Source organism: Schistocerca americana, chromosome 8 (genome assembly GCF_021461395.2).
Source record: "Schistocerca americana isolate TAMUIC-IGC-003095 chromosome 8, iqSchAmer2.1, whole genome shotgun sequence".
Taxonomy (NCBI): domain Eukaryota; kingdom Metazoa; phylum Arthropoda; class Insecta; order Orthoptera; family Acrididae; genus Schistocerca; species Schistocerca americana.
Genome location: NC_060126.1, coordinates 112,924,950 through 112,948,511, shown reverse-complemented (window position 1 = coordinate 112,948,511; position 23,562 = coordinate 112,924,950). Strand labels below are relative to the sequence as shown.

The 23,562-nt window shown below is 42.4% G+C and overlaps 1 protein-coding gene across 1 annotated transcript in view; it reads right to left on the bottom strand.

Moving 5' to 3' along the window:
- Positions 1-23,562, bottom strand: part of LOC124545610 (PAX-interacting protein 1) — a 179,897-nt gene that overhangs the window by 48,121 nt on the left and 108,214 nt on the right. Inside the window, exons 15-16 of the mRNA XM_047124558.1 lie at positions 22,956-23,268; positions 2,954-3,132 (exon numbers count right to left, since the gene is read on the bottom strand). Of these exons, the coding sequence (XP_046980514.1) occupies positions 2,954-3,132; positions 22,956-23,268 (492 nt within the window). The remainder of the gene's footprint in view (positions 1-2,953; positions 3,133-22,955; positions 23,269-23,562) is intronic.

Here is a 23,562-nt window from a genome sequence, read left to right as displayed (position 1 = left end):
CTGTTGTCTTTTCATGTTAAGCTGACAGCATTGAACTTAATCCAATGATAATTTTCAAGTGCAAAACAATGCCAATACCATCTGAAATATAGCCAGGTGTTGTAGTCACGTAAGAGTTGGATGGGTGAGTATGATATGAAATTATGGCTTAACAGCGTATAGGAGAGAAGGAAAGGTGCTTTATTGAAGAAGATGTCTCTTCTCATGCTAGATCAGTTTGGTAATCACTTGAAAAAGTCTGTGAAAGACAAATTGAGACAGGGAAATACAGAGCTTGCTGTTATTCCAGGAAGACTTACTTCACAATTGCAACCTCTTGACGTCTCAATAAATAAACCATTTAAACTGTATATGAGAGAGGAATGGAACAAATGGATGATGGTAGATGGGTGAAACCCAACATCAATTCACATCAAAGGGAGCTTTAAAATGACCCCACAGACAAGTGTGTCAGTGGATAAAACAGCCGTGGTCTAGAGTGAGAGCAGACATTATTGTTAAATCTTTCAAGACGTGTAGCATAAGTAATGCTCTCGATGGCAGTGAAGATCATCTTACATATGAAGAGGACAACACTGAAGAGAGGAAAAGGAAGAAGAAGAAAGTTGAGGTGACAATTTTTAGGGATTTTTAGGGTTATTTTGGTTTTATACACTAAGAATTGTTTTCTAGTCTGGCTTTACAATCTAATAATAAAAATGGTAAAAATGTTATTTAAAAAATTTGCTTAAAAAATTAATGTGCATCTTATAGTCTGTAAAATATAGTATGCGGTGTTGATCATAAGTGACAAGCTAAAACTTGGATACAAATACTTATCTTTCACAAGCAATGTGGTACTGATTGCACTAACAGAGGGCTTTTTTACAGGCTAACTTTTCTACAGGAAATGGCTAATATGGAGAAACATCTGTGGTTTATTGATATTGAGTCAGTCAGTGATGCAAGATCAAATAAAATGGCTGGTAAACACATTTCAATGTAAGGCAAGTAACTGCATTACAATCCTGGTTTTGCAAACAGTTTTAAAATTTCAGGAATTACTTTCAGTTGCTTTCATTTCACCCAGTGATGATCAATTAGTATAAGTGCTCTGGGCTGCCCATTTTATACCATTTGCTACCATTTTGTCAAAAAGCTGGATTGTTATAGCCTCCATGAAATGTTTCAAAAATATCATGTTATCATGGAAATATTAGTTACCACAGCCTACATTGTGATTTGAACCCTAGAGCTTAAGTGGCATAAGCTCTCAACAAATTCTGCACAATAAAAACTTGAGCAAGATATATTGTAGAAATCAAACACAAAATGTGTATGGGTTCGGTAATATTCTTTTGCAATAACAAATGTCTAATTTAAGTGTGCGGAGTGTATGTGGGTCCTGATTATGTCATGTCATTCAGAGATAGTAATTAACAGAGCATATATTTTTAAAAATTCATTCTACACTCCTGGAAATTGAAATAAGAACACCATGAATTCATGGTCCCAGGAAGGGGAAACTTTATTGACACATTCCTGGGGTCAGATACATCACATGATCACACTGACAGAACCACAGGCACATAGACACAGGCAACAGAGCATGCACAATGTCGGCACTAGTACAGTGTATATCCACCTTTCGCAGCAATGCAGGCTGCTATTCTCCCATGGAGACGATTGTAGAGATGCTGGATGTAGTCCTGTGGAACGGCTTGCCATGCCATTTCCACCTGGCGCCTCAGTTGGACCAGCGTTCGTGCTGGACGTGCAGACCGCGTGAGACCACGCTTCATCCAGTCCCAAACATGCTCAATGGGGGACAGATCCGGAGATCTTGCTGGCCAGGGTAGTTGACTTACACCTTCTAGAGCACGTTGGGTGGCACGGGATACATGCGGACGTGCATTGTCCTGTTGGAACAGCAAGTTCCCTTGCCGGTCTAGGAATGGTAGAACGATGGGTTCGATGACGGTTTGGATGTACCGTGCACTATTCAGTGTCCCCTCGACGATCACCAGTGGTGTACGGCCAGTGTAGGAGATCACTCCCCACACCATGATGCCGGGTGTTGGCCCTGTGTGCCTCGGTCGTATGCAGTCCTGACTGTGGCGCTCACCTGCACGGCGCCAAACACGCATACGACCATCATTGGCACCAAGGCAGAAGCGACTCTCATCGCTGAAGACAACACGTCTCCATTCGTCCCTCCATTCACGCCTGTCGCGACACCACTGGAGGCGGGCTGCACGATGTTGGGGCGTGAGCGGAAGACGGCCTAACGGTGTGCGGGACCGTAGCCCAGCTTCATGGAGACGGTTGCGAATGGTCCTCGCCGATACCCCAGGAGCAACAGTGTCCCTAATTTGCTGGGAAGTGGCGGTGCGGTCCCCTACGGCACTGCGTAGGATCCTACGGTCTTGGCGTGCATCCGTGCGTCGCTGCGGTCCGGTCCCAGGTCGACGGGCACGTGCACCTTCCGCCGACCACTGGCGACAACATCGATGTACTGTGGAGACCTCACGCCCCACGTGTTGAGCAATTCGGCGGTACGTCCACCCGGCCTCCCGCATGCCCACTATACGCCCTCGCTCAAAGTCCGTCAACTGCACATACGGTTCACGCCCACGCTGTCGCGGCATGCTACCAGTGTTAAAGACTGCGATGGAGCTCCGTATGCCACTGCAAACTGGCTGACACTGACGGCGGCGGTGCACAAATGCTGCGCAGCTAGCGCCATTCGACGGCCAACACCGCGGTTCCTGGTGTGTCCGCTGTGCCGTGCGTGTGATCATTGGTTGTACAGCCCTCTCGCAGTGTCCGGAGCAAGTATGGTGGGTCTGACACACCGGTGTCAATGTGTTCTTTTTTCCATTTCCAGGAGTGTATTATATTAGACCAATTCACTGGGCTACAAATGAAACATAGAAGCAAATTTTAGAGATATAACGTAAGTTTTCTTTCTTACCTGCTGTACAAATGAGTTCTTTTGTGTATCACATATTACATGTGTAACACGATGAACATATGTTTCTTCAACCTCACCACCACTTCTTCGAACTAAGGTCTTCCAGTTATTTAGCTCTGGTTCATTTTCATAACCCACAAAGAAAAAGATACAGCCCAAGAGACAGAGGTCAGGTGGAACTGCAAGATAAAAATTTTATATGCTATTCTTGAAAAAGTCAGGTTCAGGTTCAAAAGTGATAATTACAACAGTGTTAACATACCCTAACCTTTAAAAATAATCTGAACAAAATGGAAATGTACATTCAATTATGAAATGCTACTGTAGTATTGGGAACACTGTATTTCTGTCACATACATGGCAGAGGAGCAGCCATTTAAAAAGACAGGCCTACAAGCTAATCTCAGCAAAGTAAAAGATAAACATTTACTCAGTGAAAAAAAACTAGAAAACAACTGAAGCCACATACAACCCAGCAATATCTAAACAGGAAATGGTAGACAAAAGTTTCCTTTTCCTTTCTACAACAGTCCATCTACACCAAAGATATTGTAACCAGTTTTACATGTTTGGCACGAACAAAACACATTTCAGAAAAAAATCACACAGGCCAACAACTTTTTTTTTAAAAAAAAACCTTTTTTACTTTTATAGCTGATCTTTATAGATTTTTATGAGCTGAATCCAAATATAGCCTTAGTTTTTTTTTATCACCCATAGTTTTTGAGCAATATGCTGTTTATTATATAGTATGAAAATCCTATGCTATACGGAAAACGGGGAAATTAATGAAAGATTTTGTTGCAACATAAGCATGGTTTGTATTTACAGTAATCTACTTAAAACAATGATATGTGTTAATAGAGGTTTCACTTGTCAGCTGGAATTGGTTTGTATTTTCTTTCTCTTTTTTTCATTGAAGCTTCTTCTTGTGTAGCTTTTTCTATGATGAGTCGCTTGCTGAACTTCTCGGTGAAGTGACCAACAGTAGTCCTCCATCATGTTGGTGTTCCAGCGACCTTGGTAGTGTTTTTCCATCACTTTAATGTCCTGGTGAAAACACTCTCCTTGCTCCTCACTAACATCTCCCATATTGTCCAGGAAGTAATCAAGGTGACTGTTCAAAAAGTGAACTTTCAGGCTCATTAAACATCCTAAAGTTTTAAATTTCTTTAACATTGTAGCTACAATAGAAACATATTCTGGGTCTTTTCATTTTCTAAGGACTTTGTAACAATTTGCATGAATGATACCCACGTTTCTCTCTCATTTAAGGTCATTGTAGATTCAAAATTAACATGCCTTCTTTTATTTTAGCTTCTGAAAGATGTGGGAACTTTTGGCGGAGATATTAAAACATGGTCCATCTTTAGGCAAAGCATTTACAAACTATTTCATTAGGCCTAACTTTATATGTAGAACTTTTTTTTATTTACAAGGTTTTTGTGTAGAATGTTCTTCTCACCAGGTTTTAAAGACTCCTTCACAGGCCAGTTCTTTCTGCACCAGTGTTGATCCCTAGCCCTACTGTCCCATTCACACAAGAAACATGGAAATTTGGTAAAGCCACCTTGCTGACCAAGGGGCATGCATGTTACTTTTAAATCGTCACATATCATCCAACCATGAGCAGAATAGCCTATTTTATTTAGCAGTATTTCTAGGTTTTCACAGCTTCCTTCCAACAGGTATAGATGCATACATGTTGCCATTGTGTAATAAAACATCCTTTAAACTAGTTTTGGATGAATCAATAAACAGCCTCCAGTCTTCCTTTTTTTATTAAATACCAACCTCATTCATCAGACAGGGAAAAATCACCTTCTTGTTGAAAAAACTTGGAAAATTGCTGCTCTCTCTATCCATACAAGTATATGCTGATTCCAACTGCCAATAAGTTCTTTTATTTTAATCTAGAGCCAAGCAGTTCAGCTTTTTCTTTCGTTAGGCCCAGATCCCTAACCAAATCGTTACGCTCGGTCTGAGTAAACAATTTGGGCTCTATACTTTCTGTATTGCAATGGAATTCATCATCATCTGGTTCATCTAAATCAGATTGTACATCAGAAAACACTTCCCTTGGAATGGAATTTAAATCATCTGATGGTTCAGGAACCAGCAAATCTACACTATGCCCTACTGGTCTGATGGCGCATGGAAGGTTAGGGTAACTTATTACCTTCTTGGTTTTCGAATTATGACCAGTAATATCAACACTGCAATAGTAGCAATCATCAGAATGATTTCTTGGTTCCCTCCATATCAAGCAAATCTGAAGGCTTTTCTCTGCTTTTTGGACTATTTTCTCATATGTTCAACACACACACAACATACCTTATGTGACACCCAAGATTTATCTTGATCACCCAGAAAACATCCGAAGCATGATAGATAAACCTTTTTCACAAAGTCTGTAATGTTTCTTTGGTGTTTTTTAATCACAAATTCACTACAAATATAACAAAAACGGTCAGCAGAGTTTTTACAACCACGATTAGACATTGTACTGAGTATGTGTACAGGAAACGGGAAAGTGAAGTTAGGTTGACAGTACACAAAACACCATCTGCTAACACAAAAATAGAATTGACCTTTTTTTGCCAGCAAATGTTTTTCAGCAGCGCTACCAGCGTCATCTACATTCATTACACCTCCTTTTTGAATTATTTTAACTATACAAAAGCTGTTAAATTATTTAAAAAATTGTTTAATGTAATAAATTTAACCATAAAATGTGAAGAAATGGTTGGTGATAAAGTTTTTAAGTATCATATTTGGATTTCCCACCCTAAAAAACATAAGAATAAGGTATTTTCAGCAAAAAAGTTTTTCCATCATTGGCCTGTGTTATTGGTGGTGATCAAAAAGTTTCCATTTGAGGGCATTGCTGCAGCATGTACGCAATGTAACGTGACTCCAATGCAGGTATATAACCAGACATGTAGTCAAGGAATTAGCATGGCATTCATGTCTTTCCAAATATGTGAGATAAATGCAGAAATCTGAACAATGGCAATGCTATTACTAAATCCACTCAAATAGAATCAACAAGCTATTATTCTTTTCTTAGCTGCTAAAGGACAAACACCACTAGACATCATCAGAAAATGAATAATGTGTACGGGGCAGCACACCTGTCGAAAACCACCATTGCGGAAAACTACAACAAAGGGTGTTGCTGGTTCATTACAACACAATTACCTATATGGAAAATGCTGTAATGTCAACTCAAGCGGGATACACTTGAAGACACGCTCTATAGGCCTCATCTCTCCCCATGCAATTATCACACCTTCGGTCCCTTGAAAAAGGACTTGGCGGGTGAATGATTGCTGCCAGATGAGGATATGCAGGAGGCAGTTACCAACTCCATCACGCAGCAGGACACGGTGTTTTATCCTATGGCTACTTCAACCTGGTATGTTGGTTGGATGATTTCCTCAACGCTCATGACAATTTCGCCTGATTGGCATACCAATTCTGAACTGTACAGCCTCCGAACAGAAACTTTTGGATTGCCCCTTATACTATCTAAAGACCAATTCTTATCAAATACTGAAAAACACTTGGTTCATAAAAATGTGAATGAGAAGCTAAGGTGCTACAATGTTGTATGTCTAGATGTAACAACTTTAATTTAATTTACATTATAAATCTTGTCAGCTGGTTCATAGTATCTTTCATTATTCACAAGCCACTACAGCGGTGCCTCACCAGCTGCTTGCAATCCCAGTTAAGACTAGGTCAAAAAGGTAGGGAACACCCCAGTGGCTAGAACATGCCACCGCAGCTGATGATATGCAAGATGACTGCGAGCAGGACTCTGTCCTCCAAATGTTCAATGACACTTACTCAGAGTTCATCAGCTGCTGTGCACTACTTTACTCAAATGTTGCAAGTAAACTGATGTATCAGTGTGACACAGTGGCAATAGCAGCCAATTCATTCTTGATGGTAAGAGATACAAATGATGGGATGCAGTTCCAAGATATGGCTTGGCAGCTAACAGGTCAATTCAATGAAACTGAGTTACAAAATTAATGAGTGAATACTGTACTACATTTTAGTTTAGTGTGTAACATGTAATAAGCATTTTTTACACAGCAGATCTGGTAGTTTTATCGTACTTTTTGCTGAATTAACAAAAACAGTGTAACTCTGTAGGTCTTACAGCAACATTTTAGAAGCAAGTTTTTGAAACTACATTTCTGACGGTCCCATATCTAACAAATGCCCACAGAGATTTATTTATTGGGACATTTACTAAAATTATCTGTGTGTTATTTTCATAAGTCACGAAAAGAACAGTTTGGAGTTTAATGTCTCTTATATGATCTGTTGTGTCTTATTATATTATTTCACATGTATTGCAGTCCATACGCCCTTTCCACGAGACATGTGCATTAATAATGTAGCAGACCAATTAGTCTCTAAACGAGACAGCACTTTGAGGTACAGGAAATATAGGTGAGGCTGGTGCTAGGAACGAAACTGCCACAGCACATAAGGCGGACATTCAGGTACCAGATGATGTCAACATCCCCTCACAGCAAAGAAAACACAATTTGCTGCAAATCACAGTACCAGGAAACAACACAAACACTGCAATACTCAGCTATGACCAGTTCAACTCAGTCCAACTTTAACGTGTGCTTGACTATGTTCAAAGTAGTAACGATAAACATAAAATCATGGGTGTTCCTTATTAAACTGTTAGAACTGGACAGTGATACCAGTAGCACCCGATTGTTGTTCTACATGAAATTTTTCTTAATACTGACAGCTTTCCTACCAACAACTACACCTGTGTGTTCTGTATACATGAGACAGATAAAGGTTTAGCAACAATGTAGGAAATGACAGATTGTTACGTACTGTAAAGAAGACACATCAAGTTGCAGACAGGCACAATTAAAAAACACTACCATAAAGCTTTCGGTCACAACCTTCATCACTAAAAGAGAGAGACACACCAGCACCTGGAGGAGCATTCAAGACTCCAATCCCATAAGTTATCAACCTACTGACATCCTACTGCCACCTCAGGGCACCACTATCCAACCCCTATCGTACCCACAGCATTCCTCCTCGTCCACCCCTTATAGTAGCTAAACTGTGCCTAGCTGACCTTTTCAACTCGCCACATCCCCGAAACTCCCTACCACCTCTCCACCAAATCCAGAGGCAAAACAGTCCTGTAACGCTGTTGTTAACTTTTCCACCAAAACCCTCAGCTCCACAGAAGTTTCAGTCCTATCTAAAGGCCTTACCTTTAGCCCTACACCCAAATTTAACCGTGCTGAACTTTTCAAAGACCTACTCTCCTTATCCCAATTCCTGCAATGGAAGCACTTCTTTGCTGCCAACCTCTCCAACCAAAACCACCCTAATTCCAACATTGAACCCTGCCTCTTCCTGTTCACACCACCATCCAACTGTGATCCTCACCCCCTCCCACCTAACCACCTTCCAGGAATTTCTTACCTCAAACTTAGCCTCACTATCCCTCCCTAGGTTTCTTTTTCAGAACACCAACTTTTCAGTAGAAGAAAGAACAGCCATACACAACCTCAACACAAATCCTGACCCAATCATCCTATCTGCAGGCAAAGGTTCCACCACTGTTGTTATGAACTGCAGTGATTACCTGGCAGAAGACCTCTGCCAATTATCTGACTCCTCCACCTACAAACTTTGCCAGAGTGATCCCATCCCGGAAGTCCAATACAAACTCCAATCCCTGCTTAAGGCCTCACCCTATGACACCAACCTTCTACACACTCCCCAAAATCCACAAACCCTACAATCCTGGACACCCCATTATGGCCGATTATTGTGCCATCGCTGAAACAATTTCGGCCCTCATTGACCAACACTTCAAATCGATGCTCGTAATCCACCTTCCCTTGTCAAAGACACCAACCACTTCCTTCACCAACTGTCCACCAGCCCTACATCTTCACCTCCTGGATCCCTACTTGTCACTGTTGACGCCACCTCCCTATACTATTGACACCACCACCCTATATAACAACATCCCTCATACCTGTGGTCTTACCACTATTGGACACTACCTTTCCGAATGTCCTTCAAGACTCCAAAACCACAACCTCATTCCTCGTACACCTTACTAACTTTATCCTAACCAACAGATACTTCTCATTTGAAGGGAAGGAATATAAACAAATCTGCGACACAGCCATGGGCGCCTGCATGTCACCCTCCTGTGCCAACCCCTAGTCTGGTACAGATATCTTCATGATATGAACTCAGGGCCAACACAACCTATCTTCATTCCTTCACAATCTCAACACCTTCCCTTCCATCATGCCACCTTTCTAGATGTTCCTCTTTTCTGATGGCTCCATCCACACCTCTGTCCACATTAAGCCCATCAACCACCAACAGTACATGCATTTTGACAGCTGTCATCCCTTTCACACCAAACACTCACTCCCATACATCCTGGCTACCCAGGGATGGCACAACTGCAGTTACAAATACAAAAAGTCCATTCCGCAGTATGCTGAGAATCTCACCAAGGCCATCACAGACGGACACTATCTCCCAGACCTAGTCCCCAAACAGATCTCTCGTGCCATTTCCTCTCATACCCCCAACACTCTCACCAACTCGCAAGATTCAGCCACAGAGGAGTGTCACCTTCATCACCAAGTACCACACTGGATGGGAACAACATCCTTCGCCAAGACTTTGATTACCTATCATCATGCCCTGAAATGAGAGACATCCTACCTGAGATATTTCCCACCCCTCCTAAAGTGGTGTTCCATCGTCCACCCAACCTCTACAACATCAGAGTCCATCCCTATGCCACTCCTAATCCCAACCCTTTGTCACATGGATTATATCCCTGTGGAAGACCCAGATGCAAAACCTGCCCAATCCATCGACCCAGCAGTTCTTATTTCAGTCCTGTCACACGTTTATCCTCCGCCATTAGGGGCCAAGCGGCATGTGAAAGCAGTCCTCTCATTTACCAGCTCTGTTGCAATCATTGCACAGCTTTTTATATTGGTATGACTACCAACCAGCTGTCCACTAGGATGAATGGCCATCTCCAAACTGTGGCCAAGAGTAAAGTTATCCTTACATCACATTCTCTGTTCTCATAATTATCCTGGCCTCAATCTACGGTAACATACTGTCTCCACACCCTCCACCCAACAGTTTCCATTCCCTCTGTCCTATCATCTTCTCCCCATTCCTATCTCCCACCTAATTTATTTGCAACCCTCAGTCAATGCATCCACAAATCTTCCCTCGCTCCTCTCCTCTTTTCTCCACCTCCTTGCCCCACAACATCCTGATGCTGTGTCTGTTGGCAGTATAAGCCCTGCACACTCCATCAGACAGCGTTCGTCTCTCTCCCCACCCGTACACTATTATCCCTTCCCCTTCCCTGACCCCCTTAATAGTGCTGGTTGCATCCCACATGATCGTTGTATTTTAGCTCGAGATGCTGGAGTTGGCGGTCGTGTGAATGGTGTGGTCTCTCTTTTGCTGATGAAGGCTGTGGCTGGAAGCTTTATGTAAGTGTCTCTTAGTTGTGCTTGTCTGCAACTAGACATGTCTTCTTTACAATAAGTAGCAATCTGTCTTTACCTACATTGTTGATATTCCTACTGTAGTTCCCATTATCTGACAGATAAAAGTTTTTTGCACCTGATGTTAGTATCTTCACTACCGTAACGAGTGATACAGCCAATTGCACTACACCTCATTAGGTGGACGGAGGAGGAGGAGGAGGAGAATGAGATTACTGTTCAATGTCCCATCAACAACAAGGTCATTGGAGATAGAGCACAAGCTCGGATTAGGGATGGATGGGGAAGAAAATCATCTGTGCTCTTTCAAAAGAACCTTCCCGGCATTTGCCTGGAGCGATTTAGGAAAATCATGGTAAACCTAAAGCAAGACGCCCGTATGAGGGTTTGAACCGTCATCACCCCAAATGTGAGTCCAGTGTGCTAATCACTGTGCCACTTCGCTTGGTCTAGGTTGATTGTACCACAGATGGAATAAAGAACTGGATGTTAAAGTATGCGTGTTGTACAGTGTAAACTCATAAATTTTGTAACTGACCTGCACATGTACAGTAGGAACATTGCTGTTGTTAGTGTGTTTTTAGTGCACTTAAGTCAAGAAGAATGTGATGTAAGTCATCACTGTTGTACAAATTAGAGGCAAATGCAACTACTGAAAGACAATTTGAATTCCAGTACAATATTATGATAACTACTAGATTATTTGAATTCCAGTACAATATTATGATAACTATTAGATTATTAAAGCAGCGATCTTGTTTTGGGTCATCCGATTTTTGACTGATTTGATACAGCCCATCAAAATTTCCTCTTCATTTAAAAGAAGCACTCAATGTTGCCAATTATTTGCTGTCTATATTCCAGTCTACATCTACATCTATTCTTTACAAATCACTGTGGTGTGCACAGCAGAGGGTACGTCCCACGTAGCAGTAATTACGGTTTTTTTCCACGTCATTTCATGTCTGAAGTATGGGATAAATGATTGATAATCTAATCTCACCCTCATGATCCCTACAGAAGCAATAGGTAGGGGATTGTAGTACATTCCTAGAGTCAACACTTAAAGTCTGTTCTAGAAACTTTTTTGGTAGGCTTCCTCGGGATAGCATACATCTATCTTCAAGAGACTGCCAGTTCAATTGCTTTAGCACCTCTGTGGCACTCTCCCAGGAATCAAACAAACCTGCAACCATTCAGGCCAATGTCCCCCATTAGTCCTCTTTCGTATGAGTCCCACACACTCCAGCAATACTCTAGAACAAGTTGCACAAATGATTTCTAAGCAATCTCCTTCATAGACAGATTGCATTTCCCCATTTGTCTACCAGTAAACTGAAGTCTGCCCTGTGCTTTACCTACAACTTGGCTAATGTGACAATTTCATTTCATATCCCTATAAAGCGTTACAAGCAGGTTTATGTATGAGTTAACTGATTCTGTGACTCACCGATATCACAGTCAAAGGATACTGTGGGTCCCCCCTCCACCCCAGTGCTCCCCATTTTTGAAGTGAACTACTTTACATTTCCGAACATTTAAAGCAAGTTGCCAGCCTTGGCATCACTTTGAAATCTTATCAAGATTTGACTGAGTATTTACACAACTTCTTTGAGACAGTGCTTCATTAGAGACACGTATCATCGGCAAAAAGTCTGAGGTTACTATGAATACTGCCCACAAAGTTATTCATATACAATAGCAACAGCAAGGGTCCTGACACACTTCACTGGAGTACTTTCAAAATTACTTCTACATCTGTTGATCAAAAAGTCCTCAGTTCAGTCACAAATTTTGCTTGATACCCCATATCATCGTACTTTTGATAGTAAGCACAAATTGAGTCAAATGCTTTTTGGAAATCAAGAAATACTCCATCCACTTGACTGCTTTAGTCCAAAGCTCTCAGCATGTCATGTGAAAAAAGTGCAAGTTAGGTTTCACATGAGCAATGATTTCAGAAATCGTGCTGGTTGGGATAGAGGAGGTCATTCTCCTCATTATGTTCAAACTCATAATATGCTCTAAGATTCTACAATAAATCTATGTTAAATATGGTAGTTTTATGGCTCACTTCCACTGCTCTCCTTGTAAATGGGTGTGGCCTCCACTTTCTTCTAATTACAGGGCAAGGGTTTTTGTTTGAGGGATTTACAACAGACCATAGTTAACAGAGGGGCTAACTCTGCTGCAAATGTAATATAGAATCTGACAGGGATTCCAGTGGGCTCTGGAGCTCCATTCAATTTTAATATTTCAGCTGTTGCTCAACACAACTAACTCTAACACTTATTTCATTCATCCATTCAGTGGTACCAGGATTAGCTGGGGCAACTCTAGTGGGTTTTCCTTTGAAAGGAACATTTAAAAATAGAGTCAAGTGTTCTGATTTTGCTTTTTTACCCTCCACTTCAATGCATGTCTCATCCACAAGTGACTGGACACTGACTTTGGTGCCACTAACAGCTTTTACATATGATCAGAATTTCTTCGGGTTCTGTGGTAGATCATTTGAAAATGTTCTGCTACAAAAGTCACTAAATACTTCACTCATTGCTCTCTCGATAGCTAAATGTGTTTCATTTAGCACCTCTCTATCTACAGTCCTATGTTTTGTTTTACATTGATTATGCAGTAGCCTCTGTTTCTTTAGAAACTTCTTTTCAGTGACTGTATAAAATGGAGAGACTCTCCCATTATCAACTGTTCTACTGGGTATATATCTATCCAGTGCATTGTCAACTATTCTTAAACTTCAGCCATTGTTCCTATACCGGCTCTTGTCCTGTGCTGAAAGTTCCAAGTTGCTCACTGAGATATGACATTACTGAACATGAATATCTTTCTGCTTGTTTTAGTTGTTCTTTGTACTTTGGTAATCACTGCTGTACAACCGTGCCATGATAACTGATACCAGTTTCAATGTGGACACCCTCAAAAAGGTAAGGTATATTTGTTGCCATTAGTGCTAATACATTTCCATTATGAATGGGATTCCTAATTATCTTTTCTAAGTAGTTTTCAAGGAAGGCATTTAGTAATATTTCACAGACTGTCTTGTCAGTCCACCACTGATGAAATTGTAATGCTCCCAACTGATAATTGGATACTTAAAGCAGTGATTACAGTACAATTGGGGAACTTACATACAACTGAGGTGAGGTTTCCTCTGAAGTTTTCAGTTACATCAGGAGGTTTTATGTCCACCGATAATGCTGAGTCTTGTCCAAACAATTCTGCATCCACCTTCAATTTTTATATTGGTGGATTTGAGTTTCTTGTCTACTGCACAAATACACCAACTCCATTTCCCACTAGTCTGTCCTTTTGATATACACTTAAACTTTCCGAAAAAATCCCACTGCTATCATATTCAGGTTTTAAATAGCTTTCTGTAGCTCGACTCTCGATGTTCCTTTACAATTTTTGTCCTTTAGAGCTCCCTCTAGTAATATGATGACTTAACCTATGTCCCATCACCCTGCCCTTTCTAGTTAAACTTTCGCATTTCCTAGCTTATCAGTCCACTTAACTTTCAGTATCTTTCTATAGCACCACACCTCACAGTTTAAATTATCTTCTTTTCTGTTTTTCACACAGTCCATGATTCAGTATCATAAAATGCTGTGCACCAAGAGATACTTTTTAAGAAATTTTCCCCCACCAGTGCCCTGTTTTCTTACCGTTACAGTAGTGCCCAATACAAGCAGTCATTTAGTGTTTCACCATTAGAACATATACAAACAACACTCTGTATACTGCAGAGATCTATATCATTTTTGAACACAATAAATATTTTATACATGACGGATACATCTTTTGATATAGACGTGTACCGTATATGCCACTGATGGTGGACTGTGTACTCGAATTTCAGTCTGGCAAATAAATACGAAAACTCATAGTATAATAAATGATGATGTTTCTCAAATGTCCTTTTAGTAAGAACTGACTTCTTTGGCAGTGCTTATCTGCTTCCTATGTTCTCTTTGCTCCATACAACACGTTATTTTTCTTCTAAGGTAGCAGAATTCCTTCACTTCATGTGCTACACCTCATCCTCTATTTTGATGTTACGTTTATCACTTATTTCATTTCTGCAACTTCTAAACACTTTTGTCATCATCCTTTCATAGTTTGTGTGCTGTAGACTGTTTGTGCTATTTAACAGGTGCTATAATTCTTCCTTACTTTCACAGAGGATAGGAAGGTCTTCAGTGTGTCTTTATCACTGATATTCTTTTAATACCATACTGGAACCTTTCTATTATTTCCTTTATTGGTTCTTGGTAAACAGATCGGGCCATAGAGTAGAAAGACTGCATCCCTGCCTTTTGGTCAGCGTTTCTCTCTGGGACTTCCATTCTTACTGTTTCCTCCTGGTTCTTGCGTATATGGTAATTACTAATATTTCTCCATAGCATACATATACACTCCTGGAAATGGAAAAAAGAACACATTGACACCGGTGTGTCAGACCCACCATACTTGCTCCGGACACTGCGAGAGGGCTGTACAAGCAATGATCACACGCACGGCACAGCGGACACACCAGGAACCGCGGTGTTGGCCGTCGAATGGCGCTAGCTGCGCAGCATTTGTGCACTGCCGCCGTCAGTGTCAGCCAGTTTGCCATGGCATACGGAGCTCCATCGCAGTCTTTAACACTGGTAGCATGCCGCGACAGCGTGGACGTGAACCGTATGTGCAGTTGACGGACTTTGAGCGAGGGCGTATAGTGGGCATGCGGGAGGCCGGGTGGACGTACCGCCGAATTGCTCAACACGTGGGGCGTGAGGTCTCCACAGTACATCGATGTTGTCGCCAGTGGTCGGCGGAAGGTGCACGTGCCCGTCGACCTGGGACCGGACCGCAGCGACGCACGGATGCACACCAAGACCGTAGGATCCTACGCAGTGCCGTAGGGGACGGCACCACCACTTCCCAGCAAATTAGGGACACTGTTGCTCCTGGGGTATCGGCGAGGACCATTCACAACCGTCTCCATGAAGCTGGGCTATGGTCCCGCACACCGTTAGGCCGTCTTCCGCTCACGCCCCAACATCGTGCAGCCCGCCTCCAGTGGTGTCGCGACAGGCGTGAATGGAGGGACGAATGGAGACGTGTCGTCTTCAGCGATGAGAGTCGCTTCTGCCTTGGTGCCAATGATGGTCGTATGCGTGTTTGGCGCCGTGCAGGTGAGCGCCACAATCAGGACTGCATACGACCGAGGCACACAGGGCTAACACCCGGCATCATGGTGTGGGGAGCGATCTCCTACACTGGCCGTACACCACTGGTGATCGTCGAGGGGACACTGAATAGTGCACGGTACATCCAAACCGTCATCGAACCCATTGTTCTACCATTCCTAGACCGGCAAGGGAACTTGCTGTTCCAACAGGACAATGCACGTCCGCATGTATCCCGGGCCACCCAACGTGCTCTAGAAGGTGTAAGTCAACTACCCTGGCCAGCAAGATCTCCGGATCTGTCCCCCATTGAGCATGTTTGGGACTGGATGAAGCGTCGTCTCACGCGGTCTGCACGTCCAGCACGAACGCTGGTCCAACTGAGGCGCCAGGTGGAAATGGCATGGCAAGCCGTTCCACAGGACTACATCCAGCATCTCTATGATCGTCTCCATGCGAGAATAGCAGCCTGCATTGCTGCGAAAGGTGGATATACACTGTACTAGTCCCGACATTGTGCATGCTCTGTTGCCTGTGTCTATGTGCCTGTGGTTCTGTCAGTGTGATCATGTGATGTATCTGACCCCAGGAATGTGTCAATAAAGTTTCCCCTTCCTGGGACAATGAATTCACGGTGTTCTTATTTCAATTTCCAGGAGTGTATTTTTATGAGGATTTAATTATTTTTTACCAGTTTACATGGTTGAACACTTTTTCTAGTCATTTTTTTTCTATTTTCCATAGTTCCTTGTTTGCTTCAAAATTTGGTAGAGGTATGTTCTGTCTATGCAACTAGTAGACAGTTTGTTTACTGCCATACATGTTTCTTCAGTGACGATTTCCAGCACTGTTAGCTCATTTGTGTGGTCCTGGAGATACATCCATTAGTCTCCATGCTCCAGTGGGCCTATTTACGGCATTCTTTCACCCACATTTGATTCAACAGATCGGATACATCACTTGCACTTCATATTTTGTGTTCAACATGTGCGTGTTTTCAGTGTGTAGTGTTGCCAACAGTTGGCAACACTACACACCCAAAACACACATATGCTGAACACAAAATATAAAGTGCAAATGATGTATGTGATGTGGTGAATCAAATGTGGGTGAACAAATGCCAGAAATCAGCTAATTGGAGCTTGGAGACTAACGAAAACATCTCCAGGACCACACAAATGGGCCAACAATGTTGGAAATTGCCACTGGAGATGCTTCACAAAGAGAAGAAGTGAAACACATTTGTCAATAAGCAAACTGTCTTTAACTAGTTGCACAGATGGAACATACCTCCATGAACTTATTCTGGGTTGACGAATCCCATGACAGTGTCTTAGTTTTACTTAATTTTTGCTTCCATTATCAAGCACAATTAGTTGCCACTTCCACCAACGATTTTGGAAAATCAAAGGAATCTTACCAAACTCTGAATCTAATACTGGATCCTCAACATCTTCCATATCGACACGCACTTCTTCTTCTATCATAATAAAGGTTTTTTTCTCCTCACACAGGCCCCCAATGTACCCTTTCCACATATCCGTTCTCTCCTCTCATTGCACATTCACTTCCTATTCCTTTAATTTCTTATTTTATTGTACTCCCTTTTCCCCCCTCCATAATTTGATTTACTTTTTTTTTCTTTCTTTTTTTTACAAACAACTGAATTTCTTCTTGAGCCCACAGTTTCCTCAGTTACCATTTTTATACCAAAATTTGTTTGTTCAACTTCTGTTATTACCCTTTTCAGGGTTATCCATTCTTCCTCAACACAAGTAACCTGCTGTAGCATTCATTACTGCAGTATCTACATCCCTAGAGAACTTTGAAGGTACATAATCATTCCTCAATATTTCAGTATCGTATTTCCTTATACTTAGATGTCTCCAAGTAATTCTCTTAAATTTTATCACAGTCATCAATACTAAACTGCGACCTAAGTTTACATATAACTAATTTAATAAAAGTAAAACTGAAACTGTATATCCATAAATGGAGTAAAAAAGTAAATGGGAGTGACTCCATCAGACTACTAGGAATATATGTGGACCTGCAACTGAAATGGGTTGTACACACAGAATAGTTCTGAAATAAATTTTGTGATTTTTACCAATTAAAGCCTTGTGTTAGTAATAACTAGCTTCTGCCTTCATACTATGCTTTCCTTCACACCCACTTCATATACAGAAATATCCTACAGTTCAGAACCAATGTTCATGCGGCAAAGAACACAGTGAGGACAATTATAGGCAGTATAGATAGTCATGCCAGCCACCATTCAAAGAACAAAAGATAATAACAGTACCTTCCCTCTATATTAAAGCCTATCTCCTTTCATTAAGAAAGCAGACAGAAACCCTTAACTTGCAGAAGTGCTGTCCACCATTATGAAACAAAAAGCAGAAATAATGTAGATTTAAAGTTCACTAGTTTAAATAAGTGCCAACCCTGACAGTGAGAGAGCTACCTTACAATTACTGAGCCAGGTATCTACACAATCTATTAATCAATAGATGTGTTTAAGAGGTATAAGACTTCCATAATAGCATAGAACCCTAAATACAACATGTAATTTTCAATGCAAAATCTTATTATTGTACACCTGCATAAATCCAATAGTTCAGGAATAAACAAACTACAATCCAATATTTGACTGCAAAAGCTCTGTCTCCCCATAATGCAATGCAGCTGGTACTTTCCTGTCTCTCCTAGCGCTTTGAACGCATACCTCCTCCAATTGTGATTTTTTAACAGTGTATTACAAGCTGAAATTCATGGCAGAGCTCAAGAAGTTGTCCTCTTCTCTCATTATTATTACGGAGCTAGTATTCTCCTGCAACTGTGCCTTCCATTCCTTCCCCTGCAATAATGTTCCAATCACGCCATGATAAATAGATTTTCATCTCCCATTATATAATGCCCTATCCATTCAGTTACCTCGTATACTCTGTATGCCGTCTCCCAATTATGACGTAAGCATTTGTACCTGAACTATTTGTTTATACTAACTCCCTCTTTGCATTACCTTCCTATTTGCAATGAATCCTACTCCTGATACACCATTTTATGACACAGTTGATATTAGCCTCTATTCACCTGACCAAATGTCTTTACCTTTCTTCCATTTCACTTCAATGAAGCATAGTACACCTAGACTCATCATTCAAATTTTCCATTTTAGATTTTCTATCATACCAAATTTATTGAAACTTCTGACATTATATGCTCCAACAAATACAACATTATACTTATTTTTATCAAAAAGTTACACCCCTCTGGCAGTCCCCTCCCGGAGATCTGAATGGGCGACTAATCTGGCATCATGCAGCATTGAAGAGATCACCTGTCCCCTTTTAATTACAAGCTACATTTCATGCTGAAACACTTTGTGTCTTTAAAGCAGTAGTTACCATTGCCTTCTGCTTTCTCATGTCACTGGTCATAGCTGATTCTTCCACCTTTAAAGGTGGTTTCCCACTTGAAGACCAACCGGATGCTCTGAACATATGCCTTTTTTTTCTTATACCATAAGTCTTCAGCCACTATAGTTTGATCTTTATTCAAAATCTAAGCAGAGATTGGGGTCAAACCCTGGAGTCAGGACCTTTGGATTAGTAGTCAAAGATACTGCCATGACCAAGACACCAACATTTGATTGAGGACAATTCAGAAGCAATTTATGGTGCTGGTTAACAGAACTCAGTGACACATACTGTTCCTGCCTTGTTGCTTGGTTCACGGAATCCCTCCAAATTGCCTTACCATCAAATTATCCATCTCCGGCTGCCAACCCTCCTTCCACAATGACACAAGACCACCTGTTCAGATTCTGCTAATCCTTAGCCCTCACCAACATAGTACTGCAAAACCATATCAACCAAGCTCAAACCTCCTTGCAGTACCTTGTCTCCATCCACAACATGCACAACGCCATCTCAGAAAGCTCTCCACCCCACTCACTTCCTACTCCTGCCTTAGAGTATCCCTGTTTACCACCTCTACAACAACCTCCAAACCTCTTCCATGTCCCCTCACAACTGATAAACCCTGTCTCGCAGACCTACTATACTTACTCCACCCTCCAAAAATCCCTCCCACCACCACACAGCATCCAGAACCTAAACAGACCTATAACACAGTCATGAACCTTTCCTCCAGAAACCTTAGACCCACAGAAATATCAGTCCTTTCCAAAGGCCTTACCTTTCGCCCCACTCCAAAATTCAATCATGCAGGTCTTGTTAAAGACCTTCTCTCCTTCTCCAGGTCCCTGCAGAAAAAACACTTTTTCACCACCAACTCTACCAATCAGACAAAGACCAATGCTGAACCCTGCGTAACTCAGTTCACTCTTCCAGCCAACCGTGATCCACCCCCACTGCCCCAAATCACACCCTGTTAACTTTCCAGAATTTCTTAACCTTGAACCTGGCATCACAATCATTCCCCAAATCCCTCAACATGCAAACTAACCTTATATCTGCAGAAAGAACCACAGTCCACCATCTAAAATCTTATGCTGACCTTATAATCCTATCTATGGACAAAGGCCTCACCACTGTTGTTTTGAACCACAAGGATTACATGGCAGAAGGACTCCACCAGCTGTCATGCACTCCCACCTACAAACCTTGCCACAATGAGCCCATTCCAGAAATCCAGCAGGATCGCCAGTCACTCCTAAAATCCTTAGGCCCATCCCAGAACCTCTCCTCGGAGTCCATTTCTGTGATCATCCCTACCACTCCATGTACACCAACCTTCTACATGCTTCCTAAAGCCCATAAACTCAACCACCCAGGACGCTCCATTGTGGTCAGTTACTGTGGCCCCACTGAGAGAATCTCTGCTCTTGTAGACCAACTCCTTCAACCTATTATCCACAACTTACCCTTCTATATAAAAGATATCACCCATTTCCTTCACTGGCTCTCCACAGTTCCTGTCCCTTTACCACAAAGGGCCCTGCTGGTCACTACTGATGCCCCCTCCCTTTACACTACTGATATTGAACACTACCCGATGGATTCTAAACCAACAACCTCCTTCCTAGCCGCCATGACCAACTATATCCTCACTCACAATTACTTCTCCTTTGAAGGCATTACCTACGTACAGCTAGGGGCACCCGCATGGGACCATCTTCTGTCAACCTATCCACGGGCCATCTAGAGGAATCCTCCCTAAACACTCAGAATCCTAAACCCCTCACCTGGTTCAGATTCACTGATGACATCTCTGCAATCTGGATCGAGGGTGAGGACACCCTATCCACATTTCTTCAGAACATCAACAGCTTCTCCTCCGTTCTCTTCACCTGGTCCTACTTGACCAAACAAGCCATCTTCCTAGATGTTGACCTCCACCTCAAAGATGGCTTCATTAGTTCCTCCATCCATATCAAACCAACTAACCACCAGCAATACCTCCACTTCAACAGCTGCCACCCGTTCCATACCAAGAAGTCCTTCCATACAGCCTAGCAACCCGTGGTCATCGCAGCTACAGTAACGAGCAGTCCCTCTCGAATTATACCAAGGGTCCCACCAAAGCCTTCACAGACCTTAATTATCCTCCCAAACTTGTACAAAAACAAATGTCCTGTGCCTTATCTTTCCAGTCTCCCACCGTCCAGCCACAGAGGAGCATTCCCCTCGTAACTCAGTACCACCCAGGACTGGGGCAACTGAATTACATTCTCCGCCAGCATTTTGACTCACTCTCGTCGTGCCCTAAAATGAGAAATGTCCTGCCCACTATCCTTCCCAACCCTCCAGTCATATTCCGCCATCCAACAAACCTACAAAATATACTCGTCCTTCCCTACACAATCCCTGCTACCAACCCCTTACCTCATGGCTCATACCCCTCTAATAGATCTAGATGCAAAACCTGTCCCATACTTCCTCCCACCCACAACTACTCCAGTCCGGTCACAAACATCACCTATCCCATCAAAAGCAGGGCTACCTGTGAAACCAGTCACATGACCTAAAAGCTAAGCTGCAACCACTGTGCTGCATTCTCTGTGGGCTGTCTGTCCGCATGAATGGCCAGCGACAAACTACGGCCAAGAAACAAGTGGACCACCTCTTGCTGAGCACACTGCCAAACATAACATCCTTCATTTCAATGACTGCTTCACAGCCTGTGCAATATGAACCCTTCCCACCATCACCAGCTTTTCTGAATTGTACAGATGGGAACTTTCCCTGCAATATATCCTCCATTCCCATAACCCTCCTGGCCTCAACCTTTGTTAGTCATTGTCCTCACTCATCCAACCCCTTCCCTGTTCCCTTTCCAGCACTACACAGTCCTCATACCACCATCACATCCAGTATTTTTAGTTCTCTCCTTTTCCACTACCCCCTCTCGACTGCCCTCTGTCTAACCTGCAGCACTTCACTGTTCGCCACTCCTACCCTACTATGTCTCCCCCTCCCCATCCCAGCCTCCTCCTTACCCCCACACAGTCGCCACTCCCATCATGCACTGGTGCTGCTGCTCACAGTATGGTCTCAGTTGCCTGAGACTCCAGTTGTGTGTGTGTGAGTTGCATTTTTTTTTTTTTTTGTGTGTGTGTGTGTGTGTGTGTGTGTGTGTGTGTGTGTGTGTGTGTAGTTTTGATGAAGGCCTTACGACTGAAAGCTTTATTTGTGTCAGTCTTTTTGTTGTGCCACTCCCATCATGCACTGGTGCTGCTGCTCACAGTATGGTCTCAGTTGCCTGAGACTCCAGTTGTGTGTGTGTGAGTTGCATTTTTTTTTGTGTGTGTGTGTGTGTGTGTGTGTGTGTGTGTGTGTGTGTAGTTTTGATGAAGGCCTTACGACTGAAAGCTTTATTTGTGTCAGTCTTTTTGTTGTGCCTATCTGCGACTCAGCATCTCCACTATATGGTGAGTAGCAACTTTCCTTTTCATACATTAATTCTGTGATTTATGAGCAAGTGAAGCAAGATGCTGTAGTGTCTCCTAATGCTGAATGCTGCCAATGGACCAACATGCTTCTTAGCAATTGTTACTTCTAGGCAGTCATTTGCAGTATCATGCTGGAGAAGCCACATGTAATGCATGACAGCCAAAAGCCTCAGTTTTCTGTTATATCAACACAGATGCAAGGTGTAAAAGTATTCTAACAAATGTATTATAGAATAATTCCCAAGGTCTTGTAACTGAGGCACACATGTTGCATGAACAAATTAGGAAAATGTTTTTGTATAAGAACACAACTCAAGACTTACGTTTAAGGTTAGGATTGTGACCATAAAACTGTTGTTGTGCACGTGGTGGCTGGGGTGGAGCAGCAGCTCCCTGGGCAGATTTTGCAAGTGCTGCTGCCACTCTAGCTGCGGTTGCTGCTGTCTGAGAGTACGGTATGGCTCCCGGGAGCTGTGGTGGTTGTGAAGGAACTGCAGCAAGCTGCTGCTGTGCTTGAGGTATTGGTGGCTGTGGCTGCTGCTGTTGCTGCTGCTGCAGTCCAACGACAGGTGGAGGAGCCAGCCCCGCACCCGCTACTGTAGTGTTGGCTACATTGGCTAGAGCACGTCGCTGCTGCTGTTGACACAGATAAAATACTTAAATACTTGCCTGAGTAACAAAGTAGGGTATTAGTTGATTAAGCAAATAATCATATTGTCCCTTGGCAATGAAACATCAGGGCTGCTAAGAAAATCTGAAACAGAACAAGCTGTTCCAGTGTGAATACATTAAATAATGCTATCATGAAACAAATATACTACAAAGAAACAATGAAATGCACATTTTTCTAAGTGAATTTCACTGAACAAATCGTCTCTGGTCTGCAGCCAAGTGTCATCTTGATCCAATGTAGCCCAGCAACATATGTCT